The sequence below is a fragment of the Opisthocomus hoazin genome, chromosome 21, assembly GCF_030867145.1.
Source record: "Opisthocomus hoazin isolate bOpiHoa1 chromosome 21, bOpiHoa1.hap1, whole genome shotgun sequence".
In the NCBI taxonomy this organism is placed as follows: Eukaryota; Metazoa; Chordata; class Aves; order Opisthocomiformes; family Opisthocomidae; genus Opisthocomus; species Opisthocomus hoazin.
The window spans coordinates 3,043,839-3,066,297 of NC_134434.1; the positions used below are offsets into that span (position 1 = coordinate 3,043,839).

Genomic DNA, 22,459 nt, shown 5'->3' on the forward strand with positions numbered 1-22,459 from the left:
CCGGACTGGAAGTTGACGTTTAACCGGAAAGAGAAAAGGGACAGAAAATAGAGAGGAGGGAGGGTTAAAAAAAAAAGAAAGAAAGAAAGAAAGAAAAGGTCAAGGCTGGAAATCAAGTTGTGGCAGCGAAGCAGCGTGTTCCCCCTCTGCCTTCGGAAGAATTTCTTGGCTTGGTGTGTGGGTGCCTGTTATTCGGGCTGTGGCAGAGGATTTGGACACCGAGTCAGACCCAGCGCTAATGAGGTTTGTGGAATTAATTCATCTCTGCTCTTCAGCGTTCAGCTTGCTTTAATTTCACCCTGTTGGGGGGTCAAATAAGGCGCGGGGCTCCTTGAGCTGGCAGGTGGGCAGGGCACGGAGCGAGGGGGCTCAGCTCCCTGCCCGCTTGTTCCCCCTTTCTCCCCTGGTTTTGGCTGTCGGATGTGGTCTCGTGCCTCTCAGCCGTGACCGAGCAGAGCTTTGCGGGGCTGCGCGGGGCCGTTTTTGTCTCTGAAGGTGCTGGAGTGGGGGGCCGTGGGGCGGAGGTACCGCAGTGGGGGAAGGCAGCGCAGAGCCCTGCGGGGACCTTTTGTTGCAGGTCTCCAAGGTTGCCCTCTCCGTCTACCCTGCTCCCAGGGGCGAAGGCGGTTGTGCCTTGGAGCTGGCACCCTGGGAAAGCTGTCACGGGTGAAACTACCGGAGGTCGGCCGGGCTGCGGGTGGCTCTGACCCGCTGACGCCAGGGACGTTTTGCAGAGCGGTGCCCGTGCGCAGCCCCCTGCAACCCTCGGCTGGGAGCCAGGGGAGGGGGCATCCCTGGGGGAAAGGGCCACGGGAGAGTGAGGGTTGGGGTGGGCTTTACAGAACTGCAAGTGTTGGGGTGTTTGCAAGCTGGTGGATCTGAAATGGATGGGAAACAGGGAAAGGAATGGAAGGATTGGTGCGAGGGAGCTGACAGGCACAGGTTAGGTGGGGGAAAGGGGGCTGAGGAGTTCCCGTGGAGGGGAAGGAGAGGAAAAGTGCCTTGTGGGGCCAAAGGAGCAGGGAATGTACCGGGAGCAGCACGTGGGGAGGCACAGAGGGGGACAGGAGGGTCCAGGGGCTGTGCTGGCATTCGAGCAGCCCCGCAGGCAGGGTCCCCACCTTCCTGCCTGTCCCTTGGGGTTTCCCCCTGCGTGAGCCTGGGGGGCAGAGGGAGGAGATGGTACCACAGCCATGGGCCCTTTGCCAGCACACGGTGGTGTCGGCCACTGCCTGGCTGCCAGCAGCTCCGTGTGAGTCCCCAGGCTGGGTCCCGCTGTGTTTTGTCCTTCACTGGAGGATGCCGGGGGCTGTGTCTGGGTTCTGGAGCTCGACCTGGGAGCTGAGATCCCCCTTCTTGCTGGAAACAACAAATGGTGATGCCCGCATGGAGCCTCCCAGCTGCAGAGGCACACCTGGGGAACGAGGGGAAAGGAGTAGGGAAGAGAAACAAAATCAAACATGAATTTGTGTTTAAGTGATGCTTTGATTTGCAGGTCAAAGTTCTGATAGTTTTCTGGAGGTCTGTCTTGATATTTTCCAAGTTTTGGAGCACAGCCCCCAGGAGCTCTGCACCATCGCGTGCGCTGGGGAGGGGGTAGCCCGGGGAGGGAGAGAGGGTGAGTTGTGGCCCAGATCCGTGCGCCCACAGCCCTGTCCTGGGAGCAGAACTGAGCCTGCGCGGGCTGCCGTGGCTGTCACTGTGCTGCCCAGGGGAAAGCAGGACTGGGGATCCTTGGGGGAGGCCCTTGGCTGCCTTTCTGCTTTGCCTCCATCGCTGTTAGCTCTCCCTCGGGACCCCCAGCCCTGCGCTGAGGCTGGTCACGGTGACCGGCACCACCTGCCTGCCCCAGCACGCTGCAAGCACCGTGGTCCCCAGCACACACGGGCAAGCAGATGCTCCTCAGGATGCCTCCCATCTACTGGGGCATCAGTCCCACACACAGCCTCAGTGCTCCCCTTGGCAGGGTGGGGGGGTCTGCAGCCACAAAAATGGCCAATTCCCTCTAGAGAGAGGAGAGGCTGCACTGGGGAACTCAAGCAGCTCCCTTGCTTTCCCACTCCTATGTCCCCAACCTGACAGTTGTCCCCTGCATGGCACCTGGGACCAGGCTCCCACCATGGGCTCGTGGCTCAGCCTAAGCTGCTCCTTGGTTCCTCTCCTCCATCCACCCTGGGGTGATGCCCGGCTTCAGCCTTGTCCTTCCCAGCACAGAGCCACTGGGGCAGGGATGGGATGGGGACGGGACAGGGTGATGAAGTTCTGCTGCTCCGACCCTGTCTCATTGCTCCAGTGGTTTCTCTGGAGCATCACCTGCTTTTTGGGGATGAGGTACCCAGCTCGGGCTTCTCCTAGCTCAGGGGTTCCCAGGGTCTTTCTGGAGCAGGTTTGTCACCTGTGCTGAGGTGCAGGCAAAGGCTGGGAGAGAGGAAGGAGTCCAGGAGGAAATGCTGGAGCGGTGCTCTGGGATGGGGTAGGATGTTTATGTGCAGCCAGGAGCTGCTCCGCTTGGTTTTGCATAACTAAACAGCTTTTTTTAATTGTTGTCATCCTGAAAACCCAACCAAACCGCTGCAGCTTTTCCGAGGTGAAAGTGGCATTTTCCCTTCCAGAGGACGCTTCTGAAATCAAGGGATGGCCGCTGACGTATTTTTGCACAAATGTTACGGACTGTGGTCCTGCAGGCAGCAGCGGCGATGCTCGGTGCCACCAACACCCTGCCCGCTGGCAAGTGCCCAGCTGGATCCCTGGATGTTGGCGGCTCACAGGGCAGCAGAACGTTAATGCTGAGCTGAGCTTTACGACATTTTATGACAGCGGTTTATGTGTCCAAGGCCCAGGGTGTGTCTGTCCATCCCTTGGTGACTTTTTTTTGACTTGTGATTAAAGGAGGATGAATTAGGTCTGTGTGTTGAGGCTACCGTGGAAGATGAGTGTGTGAGCCGAGTAATCCAGTCCCCCATACTCAGTCTTTTCCTCGTGGAAACCTTTTCCTTGCTGAGATGGCAGAGGGGATTTGCTCAGGGGAAGTTTTTGCTGTGTTTTCCCTTGATGGGCTCAAAGGACTTCCTCACCCTTTCGTCTCGCCTCTAACTGGCATCTCCCCAGTCTCTGTAGCCCAGTCGTTGTGGCTGGCGTGGCTTGCTGGGGCGGAGCAAGGGAAAAAGGGATTTTCCTGGTTTCAAAACCCGCCTGTCTTGGTGGTGAGGGACACAGCGTTTGCCAGCGAGTTGTGGCGTGAGGACTCTTACTGAAGGAGGACACAGGCATGTCCATGGACGGGGATAACGGCCAGCCTCAGAGCCAGTGCTGGGGCTGGGCCGGGGACACCCCCCAAGCCAAACCTGTGAAGAGCCTGAGCTGGGAACGCTTGGTGTTGCAGGGACCTCTGCTCAGGGGCCACAGGAGGAAAATACAAGGGATTTCCTCGGTCAGCTGCTACATTTACTTACAAGAAAGCCAGCATATTGGCTACCAGGTCCTGACAAACAGCAAAACTTCCCGGAGTGTCCCCTGCAGAGGTGCTGCCCCCAGGTTTCCATATTTCTCACATTTCAGCTATGAGGGATTAGTTGCTGCGATAAATCCCTCTGGGCACAGCTGACAAGATGAATGAGGTACCGACGTCCTGTCATGTGTCACTTGTGTATCCAGTGACCGTCACGGATCACACAGTGCAGACACCAAGGGAGAAGTTCCCTGGCGTCGATGCTGTGCTGGTTGGAGCCCTGTGCTGCCATGATTTCTGAGAGCACTCAGCTCCATGCGGTCAAGGTGTTTCCATTGGCTTCAGTGGCCAATGCAGCATCCAGAGGCCAAGTGTGATCCAATGCTGTTGAGACTAGAGAGGGTCTTTCTGGGGGCTTCCTTGGGTCCCAGCTCAGGCCATTAGCAGCTGACTCGCCAAGCGACCGGTCTGTGTGCTGGATGAACTCGGGCATCTTCACTGCACACCACAACTATTCCCACTTTCCTTCCCTGTTTTAAGTGGTTTTCACATTCATTTATTTTAGAGTTGGGGCTTACACAGCAAGAAGCTACAAGACAACCCGTTTGCATCTTATATTTCACGTTTGCATCTTCCAGAAAGGAGATGCTTTACAGGTGGCTTTACACCTGACTTTTTGCCTAAAATGCTCCCACTCGCACTGCCGGGATGCCACGGTCAGAGCCACCCTCTGGCACGGCAGCCGCAGAGCTCGAGTTCCAGCTTCGCCTCTGCTGTTTACCAAATGCCAAATGTCCACATGCCAAACTCTGGATGGCACTTAATTTTCACAGTCACATGTGGGTGCAGGGAGAATGGTTCGCTCCATCTAGAATTTGGCCTCTGGATCCACGTGAGGGGTCCTGCTGCCTTGGACAGGACAGAGGGGAGCTGCCGGGCTCTCGACACCGTGGATTCATTAAACAGCCCCAAAGCTCCAAGTCTGACATTTCCCAAGGCCTCACCCTCTATTTATTGTTGGTTCGACCATCCTGGAAACTCTTAGTGCGATAGGAAATAGCCAGAGGGAGGGGTCTGTTTTGCTTTTGGGGAGAGATGTAGACAGTTGCTTTGTTTTTCTCCGCTCTTTTTCCCTTAACCTGCCAGGAAAAGCAAGGTCTTGACCTGGATGGTGCCGACGCGTGTGGACGGCGCTGGGCTCCAGCTGCCTGCACCGGTCCCGCTGCCCCAGGGGTCCCGTCCAGCCGGGCACCCCGACTCCGGGGCACAGGCGTGCTGTGGCGTGGCAGCAGCCCTGCCCCGCCGTTACCAGGGACTTTGAGCCTTTCTCACATGCCTGAGCAGAGGACGAGCCGCTCTTGATTTTGCTTTTGTGCCCTGCCCTGCTGCCATCAGAGATTGCTCCCGGCGGGCAGGGCTGTCCCACCCAGCAGGGCTGGGCACGGGCTGTGCCAGAGCTGCCTGATCACAGAATCACAGAATAGAATAGTAGGGGTTGGAAGGGACCTCTGTGGGTCATCTAGTCCAAGCCCCCTGCTGAAGCAGGGTCACCTACAGCAGGCTGCACAGGACCTTGTCCAGGCGGGTCTTGAATATCTCCAGAGAAGGAGACTCCACAGCCTCCCTGGGCAGCCTGGGCCAGGGCTCCGTCACCCTCAGAGGGAAGAAGTTCTTCCTCATGTTCAGACGGAACTTCCTGTGCCTCAGTTTGTGCCCATTGCCCCTTGTCCTGTCACTGGGCACCACTGAAAAGAGCTTGGCCCCATCCTCCTGACACCCACCCTTCAGATATTTGTAGGCATTTCTAAGGTCCCCTCTCAGCCTTCTCTTCTCCAGGCTGAACAAGCCCAGTTCCCTCAACCTCTCCTCATAGGGGAGATGCTCCAGTCCCCTCCTCATCCTTGTAGCCCTCCGCTGGACTCTCTCCAGTAGCTCTTCATCTTTCTTGAACTGGGGAGCCCAGAACTGGACACAGTACTCCAGATGAGGCCTCACCAGGGCAGTGTAGAGGGGAAGGAGAACCTCCCTTGTCCTGCTGGCCACACTCTTCTTGATGCACCCCAGGATCCCATTGGCTTTCTTGGCAAAAGCCAATCGACCATCGCCGGGGCCATGTCATCCCGGCCTCCCGGCACTCTGCCGCACAGCGATCCGTGTGTTTCAGGAGGAAGAGGATGGACGTGCTGGCGCGGGCATCTGCCAGGCTGCTGCTCCTGTCCCTGCTCTGTGCCGCTGGCCTCTGCCAAAGGAGCAAAAGTGAGTGCAGCCCTGTCTGCGGTCTCTGCTTGGTGCTGCCCCGCGGGGTCTGCACACCCCCCTCCTGGGCTCTGGGAACACCGGTCCTCGCGTGGACGAGTCCCTAGGAGGTCTATCCTGTGCCTTTCCTCCTGTTTTCTGCCTCCCTGGCATTTGGGGCCCCTCTCTTGCATTTTGTAGCCAGCTTCTGCTAACCACCCAGGCAAAGCCTCCACCGGCTCCCCGGGAACAGGATCAGCTTTTCTCGTGCCCTTCCACGGCTCGCCTGGTTTTCTGCGTTCCTGATGCCCTGATCTCTCCCCTTAGACAACCGCTGCGTGCTGTCCCGCGCAAAGAGCTGCACCGAGTGCATCCGAGTGGACAAGGACTGCTCCTTCTGCACCGACGAGGTGAGACCTTGCAGGGGAGCCCAGGGCTCTGCTTCCCACCCTGCAGATGGAGGGATCCCCCCACCCCCGGCAGAAAACAGGAGAGGGACCCGCGAGCAGGGTCAGCTTCTGGCTCCAGCTTCTCTCTGCAACGAGCTGGTCTGGATGGGAAGCACTGAAATGGGGGTTTCCTTTGGGGAGGACAAACAGGGAGGGAGTCCAGGGCAAACTCACAGGAGTACAGGGGTTTATCAGAAAATGCCAGGGTGCCAGATCTGAAGCCATGTATGTGAGGAACGGAGGGAGAGTCTTACCCCAGACAACCCAGTAACTCACTGGTGGCTGCTTTGTCCTGGTTATGGGGGACCTGGGCTCTTCTCTGTGAGGTTTGTCCCCATCTTTCTGCCCCGCTCCTGCTCCCAAAGATTTGCTAACGGTCTCAGCAGAGACCCTGCCTCCTGACAGGAGCCTTTCCCCCTTGCATGGAGGATTTGCCGCGTTCTGTGGTCGTAACATTGTTCTTGCCCCCCTTGCCAGAGCTTTGAAGAGTCTCGCTGCGACTTGCGGGAGAACTTGCTGCGGTACGGCTGCAGGGAGCCCAGCATCGTGTACACCAGGGGCGAGATGCGGACCCAGCAGGTAGGTGCTGGGGACTTGGCCTTACTCAGCTTCTCCTGAGTGGTCCCACCATGCCCAGCGTCCTTCACGTGCTCTGTCCTCCTCTAGAGTCTTCAGCAGGAAAAGTACGATGCCCAGACCTCTGTTTATGTAGGGTCTACTCAAAAGCAATGCTCTGCCTTCGCTAGTTGATGAACTCGTTGGCAGCCAGCCCTGATCACTTAGGGATGGGGTGGCTTTTCAGGCAAAACAGATGTAAGCAAAATGCCAAGGTCTGGAGGAGGCACCCAGCTGGGCACGTGTGGACACGGGGGAGGCTGCCTCGGTCCCCAGCTGTACATGAGGGAAGGGAGCGTGATCATCTCTGCCTTTCCACTTCCCACACATCTCCCTGCTTCTTGCCTCCTCCTCACTACATCTGCACAGGAGATGGAGTCCATCCCCTTCACATGACTCTTCCTTCACAGAATTTCAGTATCAACACATCGCTGCAGAGGACCCAGGTGTCCCCCCAGGGCATGTTCATGCGGCTGCGAGCTGGAGAGGAGATGAGCTTCAACATGGATGTCTTCCAGCCCTTGGAGAGCCCTGTGGATCTCTACATCCTCATGGACTTCTCCTACTCTATGTCTGATGACCTGGACAATCTCAAAAGCATGGGCCAAAACCTAGGTGAGACCAGAGCTGGGAGAAGAGGGGAGCCAGCTCCTGCGCTGAAGGCAGGCAGCTCTCTCCTGCCCGTGGTTGTGAGTTCTCTGCCAGCACCGGAGAAAGGGATGCAACTGGCAAAGGGCTGAGAGGCGTCTGTTTTAACTGGAGTTTCTTAGTATTGCTGCTTAGTGCAGCTTTGTGGGGGGATGTCTATGCTGGCCCTGCAGAGACCTTCACGTGTGCGCTCTCCTTGCAGCCCAGCATGGGGCCTGGTGCCCTGCAGAGCTGATCTGTGCGGTGGCTTTGGCATCTTGAACCCATAGGTGTAGTGTGTGCTATTGCAGAAGCTCCAGTCTTGGAAAGGGGCTACCAAAGGTGGTATAGGTTTCTACCCCAAACAAGACAAGCCCCAAGCCCAAAGAGCTTAAAAGCTGTCAGTTTGGGAGTCTTATCTAAGGCCTAACCAGCAGAGAAGATGTCCAGGAAAGGACTTGCTTCCCTGGAGCAGAGACCTCACAGACATCTCTTTATTCACGTGTCTCCTCCTCCCTCCCTTCCTCTCCTCCCAGCGGAGTTCCTGCAAGCCCTGACCTCCAATTACACCATCGGATTTGGCAAATTTGTGGACAAAGTCTCATCCCCTCAGACAGACATGAGACCTGAGAAGTGAGTGAGGCCAGTGGGTCCTGGTATAGGAGCAGAGATGGGAGGGCAGGCACCTTCTGTTTCTCTGTGGCTTTCCTGATCTTCTCTGTCTGTGATGCAAGAGCCGCCATCCATTTCTCCTTTCATTGTGAATGTCTGCTCTGGCCTCCCTGCCCTGTGCTCAGGGCTTGCTGTAGCCGATGCCAGCAGCGTCCTCCTCCACCTCCACACCTTCCCTGCTCTGCCACGACAGCTTGCATGTCTTGTCTTCTACTCCATCTCTGCTCTCATCGCTTCCACCGTTCCCGCCCACCCTCTCAGTGCTGATGGCTTGCCAGCTGAACTTTGTGTCTTCCCTTGAGGGACTCCCTAGCCCCTGGGTGCTCTCCCCATCTTTTATCTGCTTGCAGCTTGCACCCAGGCGTCCCTTTGCTCCTGCCCCACACAAAAACCCAGCTCTCCCCTTCTGTCCTAGGCTGCGCGAGCCCTGGAACAATGCTGACTCCCCCTTCTCCTTCAAGAATGTCATCCGCCTGACCAACAACATCAACTACTTCAGCCAGGAGCTCAGGAAAGAGCGCATCTCTGGCAACCTGGATGCCCCCGAGGGCGGCTTTGATGCCATCCTGCAGACAGCTGTTTGCAAGGTGATGGTGGCCGGGGATGCAGGAGCCATGTGGGCAGGGCTCCATTTTTAATGTGTGGATCTTCTCGATACTGGGTGGTGAGCAGAAGAGCTGCATGCTGGGCAGCTGACCAGCCAGCCAGGGAGCCCAAGTTATACGTTCAGCTACAGTCAGTTCTTGCCCTCCCAGCTGCGCTCCAGGTGCCAAGTTGTTTTGCATGCCCAGTTTTTCCTAGGTCACACATCTGTGTGTGTAACTCTGGTGTCTGACCCCCAGCACAGGAGCTGCTTGCTGGGCACCCCGTGTGTGCTCTTTCCTCTGTCCCCTTTTGTGCCCACGGTGGTGAAACTCTGCTCCCTGGAAAACAGCTTGCTTAGGCTTGGCCGTTCGGCTGAGGGATGAGCACAGCTCCAAACACGTCCAGAAAATCATGGGCTTGCCCCCTCTGCGTATACGTGCCTGGCACCGAGCTGCTGGGAGACGTCCTGCTCGTTGGGGGTGCAGATGGGGGAAGCAGAGACCTCCTGGCTTGGATTCCCAGGGCCACATCGCTGCTTGCGTTTGCTGCCGAGTGGAGGTGGTGCCTTGCCCCTTGGGTTTTCCAGCTCCTGCCAGGGCTGGCCTGCCGACGGCTGCACGTGCTGTGCGGTGGTTTGGGGGGCACAGAGATAAAGGTTCCTTCTCCCTCTCCCCGGCTGTAGGATAAGATTGGATGGAGGAAGGACAGCACTCACCTGCTCGTGTTCTCCACCGAATCGGCCTTTCACTATGAAGCTGATGGTACCAACGTCCTAGCAGGGATCCTGGCGAGAAATGATGAGCAGTGTCACCTGGACACCCGTGGCACCTACGTGTATGACACCAAGCAGGACTATCCTTCCGTGCCCACCCTAGTGCGCCTGTTGGGCCAACACAACATCATCCCCATCTTTGCTGTCACCAACCACTCCTACAGCTACTATGAGGTGAGCAGACCACAGCGGTGGTACCATGTGGGCTTACCTTTCCTCCAGGACCATTGCTCCTCCGCCTGCAGCTCGGCTTTGAGGAGAAAGTGTTCTCCCATCTCCTGTCCCCAAGTGCTAAAACAACACCTTGATACTTTGGAAGGATGCCACAGCGAGTTGGGGGGCTGCTCTGGGTTGTGGGAGGTCTCAGAGTGTATTATTGTGTGCAGGAACCTGGGCTCTTAAAGTTCTCCCTGTGTCGGTATCTGTTTCTTGTAAAACAGTGGGGACACAGAACTGGACAATAATTTAGGTTGGAAGGGGCCTTTGGAGATCTCCAGTCCAAGCCCTGCTCAAAGCAGAGCCCACTTCAGTGCTAAAGGAGGCTTCTGGAGGCCTTGGCTCAGGGAACTCCTGTCTCTCTACAGAAGCTGCACAAGTATTTCCCCATCTCTGAGATCGGGGTGCTCCAGGAGGACTCTTCCAACATCGTGGAGCTGCTCCGCGTAGCCTTTGAGGTAAAGGTGCTCTCTGGGGCTTCACTCCTGCTCCCAGGGAAGGCAGAGGGTGGGCACCTCCAGCTCAGGAGAGCAGGCAGGAGGCAGAATGCGGCCCCTCTAGGCCAGGCCATGGGGGGTTGCAGGCGTACTGCTGAAAATCAACATTGTGGTTATCATCTGCCACCCAGCGCATCCGCTCCAAGATGGACATCCGGGCTGACTTCGTCCCCAAAGCCATGAAGACAGAATTCACCTCCTTGATGTACGAAAAGACAGAATCTGGCTCTTTCCACATCACCCGTGGGGAAGTGGTGAGTCCTTGGATGGTCCCGGAGGAGAGGCTTGTGTGAGGGGCTAAGCTGTCCGCTGCGTCCCTCCTTCCTTCTTCACCTGAGGTCAATCTGGTCGAGCTGTGGTCCAGCAGAGCTGACTCACCCCTCAGGCATGTCCCTTCCTTCCAGGGCAAGTTCAACGTGCGCGTGAAGGCACTCGAGTACATCGGTGGGCAGCACGTCTGCAGCCTCCCTGAGAAAGACCGGCATGGAGTTATCCACGTGAAACCCACGTCCCTGAGCGACAGCCTCCAAGTCACAGCCTCTGTCATCTGTGATGTGTGCCCTTGTGAACAGGTACGTGGGGGTGCCTGTTGCAGAGAGCTGTCCTCCTCCTGGCCAGCTCATGGTGGGAATGCATTGGCTGGCCCGTGTGGGTCCAACTCAACCCCTCACCGGTGCTCAGTGGAAGAGATCTTACCATTGCCTGTACCGAGTTGGGCATGTTGTCCTACGACAGACCTCAGTCCTGTGGGCAAAACTTTGCCCCTACATCTTCATTCCTGATTCCTGAAATGGTCCTGGGGGCAGCTGAGCCCATGTAGCAACATCACTTCTCTCCTCTTTTACAGCAACAAGAGTTTAACTCGCCCAAGTGTGGCTTCCATGGGGACTTTGTTTGTGGACAGTGCATCTGCCACCCGGGCTGGTAAGGACTTTGTCCAGCTCTGTACCCCTCCCAGGGTTCCTGCTGGGTCTGGGGACCCACAGTGACACACACTCATGCCCTGGGCATTCTGCCCAGGACCGTACTGTCCTGTGCTCTGCTCCTGCCTCTCTCAGCACCATCTCCTCCCCACCAGGCGAGGGGACACGTGCGACTGCTCCCCGGCGTCGTCCCCCAACAATGAAGCCTGCATCCGCCCCGGGGATGTGGAGCCGTGCTCGGGCCGGGGCGAGTGCCTGTGCGGGAAGTGCCAGTGCTACTCCGAGGACCTGACGCAGCGCTTCGACGGGCCGTTCTGCCAGTACGACGTCCTGCAGTGCCCGCGCACCTCCGGCTTCCTCTGCAACGGTGAGAGCAGCCCCACCGCCCCCAGCATCCCCCCGCCGTGGGGTGTCCTGTGCCCTGCTCTGTCCTGGTGGCACAGGCAGGGTGGCCCTGGGCTGGTGGCACTGGCACAGCGGGGGCTGAGCGAGCAGCGATGGGCTGCGGGGACTCCGCGCTTGGAGACGTGCGTGGAGGATGCCTGTGGCCAGCAGGTCGAGGGAGGTTCTCCTTCCCCTATACACTGCCCTGGTGAGGCCTCATCTGCAGTACTGTGTCCAGTTCTGGGCTCCCCAGTTCAAGAAAGATGAGGAGCTACTGGAGAGAGGCCAGCAGAGGGCTACAAGGATGGTGAGGGGACTGGAGCATCTCCCCTATGAGGAGAGGTTGAGGGAACTGGGCTTGTTCAGCCTGAAGAAGAGAAGGCTGCGAGGGGACCTTATAAATGCCTACAAATATCTGAAGGGTGGGTGTCAGGAGGATGGGGCCAAGCTCTTTTCAGTGGTGCCCAGCGACAGGACAATGGGCAATGGGCACAAACTGAAGCAGAGGAAGTTCTGTCTGAACATGAGGAAGAACTTCTTCCCTCTGAGGGTGCCGGAGCCCTGGCCCAGGCTGCCCAGGGAGGTTGTGGAGTCTCCTTCTCTGGAGATATTCAAGACCCACCTGGACACGGTCCTGTGCAGCCTGCTGTAGGTGACCCTGCTTCGGCAGGGGGGTTGGACTGGGTGACCCACAGAGGTCCCTTCCAACCCCTACTATTCTGTGATTCTGTGATTCTGTGATTCTGTGTGATTCTGTGAAGTCTGTTTGCACCCCAAAGAAAGCGGGGAAGCCGCAGACAGGGCCAGGGGCTGGGCCCTGGGTAATTCCTCCTCTTGCGTCGCAGATCGCGGTCGCTGCTCCAAGGGCGCGTGCGTGTGCGAGAGCGGCTGGGAGGGTCCGGGCTGCGAATGTCCCACGAGCAACGACACCTGCATCGACAGCCGAGGGGTAGGTCCTGCCCTGCCTGCGCGAGGGACGACCGGACCAGGCAGGGCTGTAGCAAACTGCCCCGAAGCTCAGGGCCACTGGGGGCTGGCACCGTGCTGACTCCCAGTGCCGCTGTGTGTCTACGACCGGTCTCGGGTGCCGACTGTCACCTCTTCCAGGGCATTTGCAATAACCACGGGAGGTGCGAGTGCGGCAGATGCATCTGTGACAAGGCTTCGCTCTACACCAGCTCCACCTGCGAAATCAGCTACTCCCTGGTGAGGCTCCGCCTGCGTTCCGCTGGGTTTATCGCTTCTCCTTCCCACGTAGAACCTCTGGGGAAGGAAAGCAAAGCAGAGATGAAGGCAAATCTTGGTCAGGAGCAAAATCCTGAGGGGAGGTTAGTCTTGCCTGTCCTGCCTTCGGTGGCAACGGGCTTGCTTTGCCCTCCAGTTCACCAGCAGCAACTGCTGAACGTCTGTCCGTGTGTGTCTGCACACTGGTGAAGGGCAGAGGATAGAGGCTCATCTCCTGGCTTGTTCTGAGTTGCCTCGAGACTGGGAAAAATGACTTCATGGCTTGGTGCCTCAGTTTCCCCACAGACAAACATGGACTAATCCCACAGTAGGAATGGAGAAAGCTGGCTTGGTTGTATTTTGAGATGGTCACTTAAAACCCTTGGAGAAGATCTAACCACTGCCCACATGCAGGCTGTTGGTATAAGAGATTTTGGAGCTGGCTTCGTTAGCTGCTTGCTCTCTATTATTCCTCTTTTTGACCTTGCCCTGGCACCAGGGTGAGGACACGGCATTGCCTCTCCAGCTTTGCCTTCTGGAGGCAATGTCCTCCTTTGCTCCCCATGGGTTGTCTCTTGACCACCCCACCTTGCCTCTCTGCCCAGGGCTTCCAGGCTGTGTGCGAGAGCATCCGGGACTGCGTTCGCTGCCAGGCCTGGGGAACGGGCAGCACGAAAGGGAACTGCAGCACGTGCCACCTCCAGATCCAGATGGTGGAAGAGCTGAAGAAAGGTACTGGGAGAGGTGGAGCTGGGTGCAGACACATGTGGTGTGTCTCCCGTGGGCCCTACCCCGTGCATGTGGGGCTGCTCCCCAAGCTTTTCCTGGTCCTGATGACTTTGCAACCATGTCCCCTCTCTCTGCAGAGGAGGCCAGCGAGTACTGCTCGTTCCAGGACGAGGAGGATGATTGCACCTACCACTACACCCTGGAGGGAGATCCCACCATCGTCCCCAACACCACCGTCCGGGTGCAGAAGAAAAAAGGTGAACAGGGACCCGGCAGGAGGGCATGTCCAGCCTGGGGTCTGGATCAGCAGTGACCTGCGCACACAATGACGCTGACCCTGCTCTGTCCCTCTGCCGTGCCCCTGGGCAGGGGCAGCTGCAGGCAGCACGTCCCTGCCCACCTTCCTGCGTGACAGGGGTGGGTGACATTGGCTGTCCCATGAACTGCAAGGAGTGGAGTGTAGCATCCTCAGAGACCAGCACCTTTAGAGCTCGGTGCCTTTTCACTGCCAGCACAGGCGGGGACAGATGCGAGGGGCTCAACAGCCCCTTGGGATGGCTGGGTCTGAGCAGAGAGGTGGGAGAGTTCTCCCTGAACAGCACTTGTCATTGTGAGCCCCAAGAGAGAAGTTCCCAAGTTTAACCGAGCTGCTCCATCGCTCCAAGAGCTGTGGTCCAGCCTTTCCCCTCTGTTCCTGCCTCCCGGCTCCCTCCCTGCACGCCCCGGGCAGGGGGCTGATGCCTGGGGGTGACGCTGCTGTCGCTTGCAGAGTGCCCACCGGGGAGCTTCCTCTGGCTCATCCCGCTGCTCATCTTCCTCATCCTGCTCCTGGGGCTGCTGCTGCTGCTCTGCTGGAAGTTCTGCGCCTGCTGCAAGGTGAGTGCCTCGGCCGGCTGCCCCAGCCTGGGGAGGGGACCAGGCAAAGACCAAAACCAGGGCAAACTTCCAGAATCCACCCAGCCTCCAGCAGAGCCAGATTGGCAGGGGCTGGGTCCCAGTGGGTATCCACCACCTCTGCTGTCACCATCATGAGCTGCTGTGGGATTCCCCCCCCCCCCCGAAGGGATGACTGGCTAAAATCAGCTTCCGGAGCCCCGTCCATCCACTGCCCTCCCCTCCCCGCTGATGTGAATCCTCCCAGCTGGAGACGTGGGGTTTTTTTTTTTGCCCTTGGCTGCAAAGTGATTGTGTCTTTGGCCATTTGTTTTCTAGGCTTGCCTGGCCCTGCTTCCCTGCTGTGCACGAGGTACCAATCCTTTGAACTGGGGGGGAGAGGGATCTGGAGGGGGGTTCTCTGCCTTCCCGAGTTGGGAGGGCATGCTGGGGTAAGCACCCCTCCTCATCCTCTCTGAGCTGGGGAGGTGGATCAGGGGAAGAGCTCCTAGCAGAGAGCCTGAGCCAAGGAGCCCTTGAGCTGCTGCTCCACTGCTTCTCCCTGCCCCACAGCCTGGTGTGCCCTACTGGGAATCCCGCTGCTGGCTCTCCCCTGGCCAGTGTCCCTTGTAAAGCCTAGCTGGTGTGCTGTGCTCTCCCCACTCATGGACACCCCTTGCCCTTTCCACCCCTCTCCACTTCTGACATCCCAACACCCTTAGCATGGTGGAGCCCTAGAGATTCTGCAGAACAAAGTCTCTGGTGTTGGGAAGTTGATGGCTGGCGTTGTCCCAGTCTGTCCAGACTCTGACCCTGCCTCTGGCTCTGCAGGTCGCACTGTTGGCTTCAAGGAGGACCACTACATGCTTCGCCACAGCCTCATGTCCTCCGACCACCTGGACACCCCCATGGTCCGCAGCGGGTCCCTCAAGGGTCGGGACACAGTCCGCTGGAAGATCAACAACAACGTTCACAAGCAGGGCTTCACCTCCCTCGCTGCCACCAACCCCAAAGATCTCAGTGAGTGCCACATCTGATGAACTGGGCATAGAAGAGTGGCTGTGGGTGCCATAAAGAACACAAACCCTCGGTGGTGGCTCCCAGCTCCAGTAGCAATGGTGTTATCTCCAAGCCCGATTGCAACGGAGGTTGTTCCTTTACCTACTTCCATCCTGGGGAAAGCTGAGCGACACATGCCTGTGTCCAGCCCTGTAGGAGGACAGGTGGTCCTTGGCCTTGGAGACTTCCTGACAGCCTGGTCGTGTGGTAGAGGTACCCTGCATGTGTCTTAGTCTGATTAGCTCAGTGACCCAGCCTTGGTTTCACTGCCTCATCAGTCTAGAGCCACCACTGGACACTGTTTCCTTTGCTGGATCTGGCAGTCAGCTTCCCAGTTAGCCCTCCAGTTCTCAGAGGGTTTTCTCTGCTGGTGCTATGGGGTTTGGCTGCTAGTGACACAGGATCTGGACACAGAGCATCATGCGTGTCCCCATGCTTCCAGCTTTTGGCAGGATTGTTTCTCTGACCAAGAAGGAAGGAGTTTGACTTGGGAATTTCTCCTTCCAGTTCCCTATGGGCTGTCTCTGAGGCTGACCCGGCTTTTCACACAGAACCTGGTGAAGCCGGACACGCGGGAATGCGAGCAGCTGCGCAAGGAAGTGGAGGAGAACGTAGGAGCCTGGGCAGGAGGGGGGCTTGGGGTGGGACTGGGGGACAGCCATGCGGAGCGGGTGTCTGCAAGGCTGCGGAAGGGGGGTGCCCCTTCCCTGTGAGCTCTGACAGCCCTTGAAAGCAAGAAGCAAACTTTTTTCCTTCTAAAAGAAAGCAGAAATATGAACATCACAATTGTGAGAATTATCAAAGCAACACGGTGATCAGATTTGATGTTTGCTTTGGGGCACGTGGTCTGAAGCTCCTGTTTGGGTTCAGTTCGCAGCCTCTTGCCATGTCCTGGGGAGAAGCCATGTGGGGGTCTCTGCCTGGCATGGCAGGGTGAGGGGGGAGGACCCAGGGGTGGCCAGAGGGCTCGCGTTTTTGCTGGCAGCAGCATCTGCTTGCCAAACACATCCCTGTACAGCAAGGGACGTGTTGTGAAAGTCCTTCTTGCTCCTTGCAGCTCAACGACGTTTTCAAGCACATCCCCGGCTGCCACAAGCTCCAGCAGACCAAGTTCAGGTGAGTCCCTGGGGGAGAGGAGCAGGGTTCCCCCAGGGCCCTGCAGATGTGGGAGTGGACCAGAGGGCTGGGGTGTGAAATCTGGGATGCCTGGAGGGAGCATGGTCTCTGAGACATCCCCGGCACAAGCCCAGTGTGGTGCTTCACCCAGCCAGGGCTGCAGAGCAGAGCCCACCCAGCTGTGCAGCTGATCTCAGCTGCATCTGGCTTTGGACCTGAGACTCCTATGGACAGGGACAAATCCTGGTTGCATGGTGCTCAGTGGGAAAATTCTCATTGACTTCAAAAGTTTCAGCCCTGTGTAAAGTTACAAGTGCTTGGTGCAGGACGGAGGGGTCTGGGGATGCTGGCGCTGAGCTGGGAGTGTTATCCCCTCCCCACAGCTCTGACCAGATGTGATGTCCCCCATGGGCATGTTCCTGTGTGCATTGGGAAACCCAGGGCTGGAGGGAGCAGCCAGGCAAGTGGGAACACGTGATGGGGCCACGGGCTCTGCAGGGTGGGTTGGCACCCGCAGGGCAGCTGCTGCAGCTCAGACCTGCACAGGGCTGTGATTCACACAGAACTTTGTCTCCTCGAATGTGTTAGTCACTGATTTTTTTTTTTTTTTTTCCTCCCCAGGTTACAGCCCAATTCTGGGAAAAGGTAAGAGGAACTTGCAGCCCTCTCCTGTGCTGCTTCTCCCTCTTTGCAGACACAAATGGGGGGTGACTGAGTGCCCCGCACACTCACTACCCCCTCCAGCTGCTGTGTGAGATGAGCAGCCCCGGCCTCAGCCCTTACCCGGCTTTCTCTTACCCCTGCTCACAGGCAGGACCACACCATCGTGGACACAGTGCTCACCGCCCCTCGCTCGGCCAAGGCAGACATCATCAAAGTGATGGAAAAGCACGTTGCCCACGAGGCTTTCAATGACCTGAAGGTTTCACCGGGTTATTACACTGTGACCTCAGACCAAGGTAGGGAGAAGAGCCCAGCGCTGCCTTTGGTCTGCGGTTGGGGGGGGCATTTCCCACCTCTCACCATTGCCCCTTCCCCTAGATGCTCACGGAATGGTGGAGTTCCAAGAGGCTGTGGAGCTGGTGGATGTGCGTGTCCCACTCTTCATCAGGGAGGATGATGATGATGAAAAGCAGCTGCAGGTGGAGGCCATTGATGTCCCCACTGGCATCGCAGAGATTGGACGCAGGCTTGTCAACATCACCATCATCAAAGAACAAGGTGAAGGGCTGTGACTGCGGTGTGAGATGAAGGGTGCTCGTGTTTGAGTGTCCCATGTCCAGACGGACTCATGTGGTTTCTACAGATTGCGCAGCCTGCGTTTCTAAGCTCCCCTAGATCACAGATCAGAGACTTGCTTGGTGACTCCTGCCTTAAGTCGCCTGGGTGTAAATGAGAGCGTCTTTTAAAGCATCCAAAGGAGTGTCATCATCCCTGGTGACAGAGACCCAAACATTTGACCATCACAAGTTTAGAAGCTACCAGTTCCATGGCAGATCCAGGGTTGACCATATGCCTCTGCTGCTCCAGTTCATAGGCTGCTGGAGTAAAGTTAACCCTCTCTGCTGTTATTCTGCACCTTGGGGCAGATGAAGGTCCCCAGCAGTTTGCCTCTGCTTCCTGTCTGGTTGTTTTAAGCAGGGAGCACGAGTCAGGAGTGGTAACGTCTCCAGCCCATGCGGTAATATTTCATACACAGTTCACACCCATGGGTGATAGGAACTCTGTTCAGGGAGGACACCTGTGTGTTTGTAATATAGTTCTTCAGGTATTTGCTCTACACATTCCTTCTTTCCTGCCCCTTCCAGCCAGCAGCCTCATCACCTTCTTGCAGCCAGCCTCTTCCCACAGCCGCTTTGATAAGCTGGCCAAGATCCCTGTCCTGCGGGAGATCATAGACAACGGGAAATCCCAAGTCACCTACAGGACCCGGGATCTCACCGCCAAGAATGGCAGGGTAAGGGCAATGCTCCGGGCCTTGGCAGGCAGGAGTGAGTGGGCACACAGGGCTGGGAAGGACCCAACCCCGGGCTGCAGAATGGCAGTGGATCAGGCTCAAAGGGGATGTGGCTGGGAGAGGGGAGACCCAAGGCTTGAGGTCAGCATGAGGGCAGACATTCCCCTCCACCCCTTGCTCCCCGTGCCTCAGGGACCTGAGAGGCTGCTTGTACCTGAGGCAGAGGATACCAGATGCCCCATGAGCTGTGGGCACTGGGAGGCAAGCGGGGATTCACTGGGAGACAAGGGGAAGCTGTCTGGAAGCCTTCTCATGGATGCTGTGGACCATAATTATGCACCTCTTCCTTCTCCTCCAGGACTACATCTTCACAGAGGGTGACCTGGTCTTCCAGCCTGGGGAGACGCGAAAGGAGGTGCAGGTCCCCTTGCTGGAGCTGACCGAAATAGATACCCTCCTGCACAACTGCCAGCTCAAGCAGTTTGCCATCGACCTCCTCCACCCCAAGTACGGCGCCAAGATCGGCCGATACCCCCAGACTACGGTGACCATCGCCGACCCAGGTAGGGGCTGGCAGCCAGGTGGTGGGGAATGGCAGCAGGGGTGGGGGACCCCCACCCACACCGGACCAACCCACCCCGAGGTGGTGTACAGAGCTCCAGCCCTGCTCCTCACCCAAAGTGCAGAGGATGAGGAAGTTCCTCCAGCTCCGACTGGTAGATGCGGGCCTCCCTCTAGAGGCGATAGGGGGTATAGACAGCGGGTGGGAAGAAGGGTAATCCACCTCACGAAGGGAAAGAGAGTGGATTCTTCAGTCCTTTTCCTTGGGATTTGAATAAAAAGCTATAAAAATAGGGGAGAGGTGGGACTTGCCATGAGCTGTGCTTGGTGGTTGCTGTGGCTGGACAAGCAGAGCTGAAAGGCTTGTCATCAAGTGGGTCGATAACGTGAAGGTATTTATCACAGCACTAGTGATGAATACTGGGGGTATGAGAAAGTCCCTTGTCACTGGACCAACCAGTACCGCTTCAGGGGAAGGCACTGGGGCTGGAGAAGCTCCAGAGAGCTCTCAGCTGGATTTGGTGGGTTTCCAGGAGAAGCAACTGGGCGACTTGAGAAGGCTCTGTCCACCTCCATCTTCTCTCGTGGCTGCACAGGGCGACTGATCAAGATGTTGAAGCATATTATTAAATACATTCAGACAGAGCAAGAAGGTGGTCTCTTCATTTGTTCCTACCTGGGCAGCCTGTGAGAAGCAGCAGGAGGTGCAGGACTTCAGGGGTCTGAGCCCGACTCTCCTGCCAGCGTGCTGTGTGGCTTTGGGGGATGTCATCACCAAGTGCCTCAGTTTCCCCTCCCTATAATGGGGATCTACCACTCAGGAATGGTTTCAGAGGCTCACTCAGGATAGCAGGGCAGTGCTGGAGACAGTCATGCTTCCTTCTTTTCCTTCCACGTGGGGGACAAGCACTGATGTGACCTTTCTTCCTCATGTCTGCAGAGGTGGTGGACGGTGTCCCCTCAATGACTGGCCTGAGCCAGGTCTCCCAGTCCCCCAAAGGCCGCCTGAGTGCACCGCTTAATCCCAATGCCCAAGCGCTCAGCTCCAGGGAAATCCGCTTCAGCTGGTTTCCTCCCCCAGGAAAACCTCTGGGATACAAGGTAAGGAGTGAGTGGATCCCAGGGGAGGGTGTGGGTCCCATCCTGCGGGTGTTTCACACGCACAGCCATTTGTGCCAGTCGGATGGTGAGATGAAGCCCAAAGGAGGGAGCAAGCTCACCCTTTCTGGTCCCCTCCGTCCTTGAGGGACCATTGCTGGGTGGATGTGGGATTTTCAGAAAGACTCCTGGTGGGTTATCTCCTTTCCACCACTTACCATGACTGTCCTGGCCTTCCATTTCCGAGGAACGGCACAACACCCCCAGCTTTCACAGAGCAGACCTAATGAGACATGGGGTGAGGATCTGAAGGAATCATGGCTCGCTCTTGCTTTGCCAGGTGAAATACTGGATCCAAGGGGACCCCGAGTCAGAAGCCCATCTCATCGATGTCAAAGCACCATCGGCAGAGCTGAGTAACCTCTACCCCTTCTGCGACTACGAGATGCAAGTCTGCGCATACAACGCCATGGGTGAAGGGGCTTACTCCGACATCATCCACTGCCGCACGCTTGAGGATGGTGAGTGACTCTGCACTTTGCTTCCCACCATGTGGGAGCAAGTTGGTGCCTGTGCACCTGGCATGGTGTCAGGGCTCCAGCCCTGAGATTCTGATGGTCATGGGGACAGGCACAAAGCAGCTCCCACCACGACCCAGCTGTAACCCAGGGAGCTCTGGGCATCTGCGTGCGATGGCTCCCAACTTGTGGTAACCTGGACCCTTTGGTCTTGCCTTTCTAGTCCCTAGCGAGCCCGGCCGCCTGGCTTTCAACGTCGTGTCTTCCACCGTGACGCAGCTGAGCTGGGCTGAGCCTGCAGAAACCAATGGGGAGATCACAGCTTATGAAGTCAGTTATGGACTCGTCAATGAGGACAACGGTAAGAGCTCATTTTCTGACCGGGGCAGTCCAGCCAGTCTGACACAGTTTCCACAGGCTGGGCCACTCCCAAGCAGCAGTAGAACCGGAACAGCTCCAGGCATGTTTCCTGTGAAAACTGGAATCTGGAGGGGTCACTTGTTGATGGAAGGATACAGAAAAATCACCACTGGGGATTTAATCCTGCAAAGCCTGGAGGGCTCTCAGTTCCTGCTCACTTCCATAGTGTTTTGTGTTGTTTTTCATCTTAAAAACTTTGTTCATAGGTCTAGGCCTAGGGCTAGGGTGCCAGGAAGATGCTATTTGGTGACATACCTGCAACAGGAGACCTCTGCTGTAGCATTCGGTTTGGGAATTTCCTTGAGACAGTGTCATGCCTGTCCTGAGCAGCCTAAACAGCTGCTGCACCTTGTGCCAGAGCTGGGCTCTGCCCTGACACCAAACCTCAGTGAGGCTGTTGGCCAAGTGTGGGATGCTGAGGGGTCCTCCGTATCTCATGACCTCGTGGGTGATATGTGTACCCGTATTTGCAGTACCCATTGGCCCGATGAAGAAGGTGCTGGTTGAAGACCCAAAGAAGCGCATGGTGCTGATAGAAAACCTGCGGGAGTCCCAGCCCTATCGCTACATGGTGAAGGCCAGAAATAGCGCTGGCTGGGGGCCAGAGAGAGAAGCCACCATCAACCTCGCTACGCAGCCCAAGCGCCCCATGTCCAGTGAGTTACCTCCCTGTCTGGGTGGGGAGTGGAGGAGGCAGGAGCAGTGCTGGGGAGCGCTCCCCAGCACCTCAGCTGCTTTTCCACATCCTGCTCGCTCTGCTGCACCAGCCACCCTGGTAAATGCTGAAGGCCAGCCTCAGCGTAGCAGTCCTGTGTGGTTTTGAGCTGCTTGTCTAACAGCACTTTCCACCTCTCCTCCAGTCCCCATCATCCCTGATGTCCCCATCATTGATGCAGAGGGAGGTGAGGACTATGACAGCTACCTGATGTACAGCACAGATGTTCTTCGCCCTCCAACTGGCAGCAAGCGTCCCAGTGTCTCTGATGATTCAGGTACGTTGCTCTGAGTTTTGTAAAGGTACCTTCTAACATTCATTTTCCTTAACAGCAGCTTTCAGCAATGAGCTTCACTGCTCCTTTCCTCCTCGCGGAGATGGGGAGATCCAAGTCACGGAGATGGTGACCAGCCTTTCCAAAGCACAGTAGCTGCATCCACGGGAACAACTTGACTAGTCACAGTGTAAATAAGTCCAGTGGCTCCTTATCTTAGCCACGAGGCACAGAGAAATCTCAGCATGGGGTGCGAGAGGAGCTTTTCATGGCCTTCCCGCTCATCTTCCCTACCTGTTGCTATCTGGCTGGACCACGAGAGTTACTGTCAGCAAACAAGCACTGGCAAGGCACAGACCTCCGAGTCCCTTGGATGCTCAGGGTCTTGGCCAAGCCAGCAGCAGGGAACTCACCAACAGCTGGGAAGGCACTGGCCTCTCTTCCTCCATCACTTCACTCGCTGAATGAGGCTGGCTCCCTTGTCTTGTACTG

General features: G+C 57.2%; 1 protein-coding gene across 1 annotated transcript in view; it reads left to right on the forward strand.

Moving 5' to 3' along the window:
* Window positions 1-216: 216 nt before the first annotated feature.
* ITGB4 (integrin subunit beta 4) overlaps window positions 217-22,459 on the forward strand; it is a 31,660-nt gene continuing 9,417 nt past the window's right edge. The window contains exons 1-32 of the mRNA XM_075440762.1: window positions 217-243; window positions 5,613-5,704; window positions 6,011-6,093; window positions 6,610-6,711; window positions 7,158-7,362; window positions 7,911-8,007; window positions 8,462-8,633; window positions 9,314-9,577; window positions 9,988-10,077; window positions 10,248-10,370; window positions 10,521-10,688; window positions 10,964-11,040; window positions 11,195-11,406; window positions 12,269-12,372; window positions 12,531-12,629; window positions 13,253-13,379; window positions 13,514-13,633; window positions 14,146-14,252; window positions 14,589-14,622; window positions 15,081-15,269; window positions 15,816-15,919; window positions 16,366-16,424; window positions 17,046-17,069; window positions 17,235-17,383; window positions 17,466-17,645; window positions 18,233-18,381; window positions 18,740-18,944; window positions 19,883-20,043; window positions 20,381-20,561; window positions 20,782-20,919; window positions 21,452-21,634; window positions 21,839-21,970. Of these exons, the coding sequence (XP_075296877.1) occupies window positions 239-243; window positions 5,613-5,704; window positions 6,011-6,093; window positions 6,610-6,711; window positions 7,158-7,362; window positions 7,911-8,007; window positions 8,462-8,633; window positions 9,314-9,577; window positions 9,988-10,077; window positions 10,248-10,370; window positions 10,521-10,688; window positions 10,964-11,040; window positions 11,195-11,406; window positions 12,269-12,372; window positions 12,531-12,629; window positions 13,253-13,379; window positions 13,514-13,633; window positions 14,146-14,252; window positions 14,589-14,622; window positions 15,081-15,269; window positions 15,816-15,919; window positions 16,366-16,424; window positions 17,046-17,069; window positions 17,235-17,383; window positions 17,466-17,645; window positions 18,233-18,381; window positions 18,740-18,944; window positions 19,883-20,043; window positions 20,381-20,561; window positions 20,782-20,919; window positions 21,452-21,634; window positions 21,839-21,970 (4,135 nt within the window). The 5' untranslated portion in view covers window positions 217-238. The remainder of the gene's footprint in view (window positions 244-5,612; window positions 5,705-6,010; window positions 6,094-6,609; window positions 6,712-7,157; window positions 7,363-7,910; window positions 8,008-8,461; window positions 8,634-9,313; window positions 9,578-9,987; window positions 10,078-10,247; window positions 10,371-10,520; window positions 10,689-10,963; window positions 11,041-11,194; window positions 11,407-12,268; window positions 12,373-12,530; window positions 12,630-13,252; window positions 13,380-13,513; window positions 13,634-14,145; window positions 14,253-14,588; window positions 14,623-15,080; window positions 15,270-15,815; window positions 15,920-16,365; window positions 16,425-17,045; window positions 17,070-17,234; window positions 17,384-17,465; window positions 17,646-18,232; window positions 18,382-18,739; window positions 18,945-19,882; window positions 20,044-20,380; window positions 20,562-20,781; window positions 20,920-21,451; window positions 21,635-21,838; window positions 21,971-22,459) is intronic.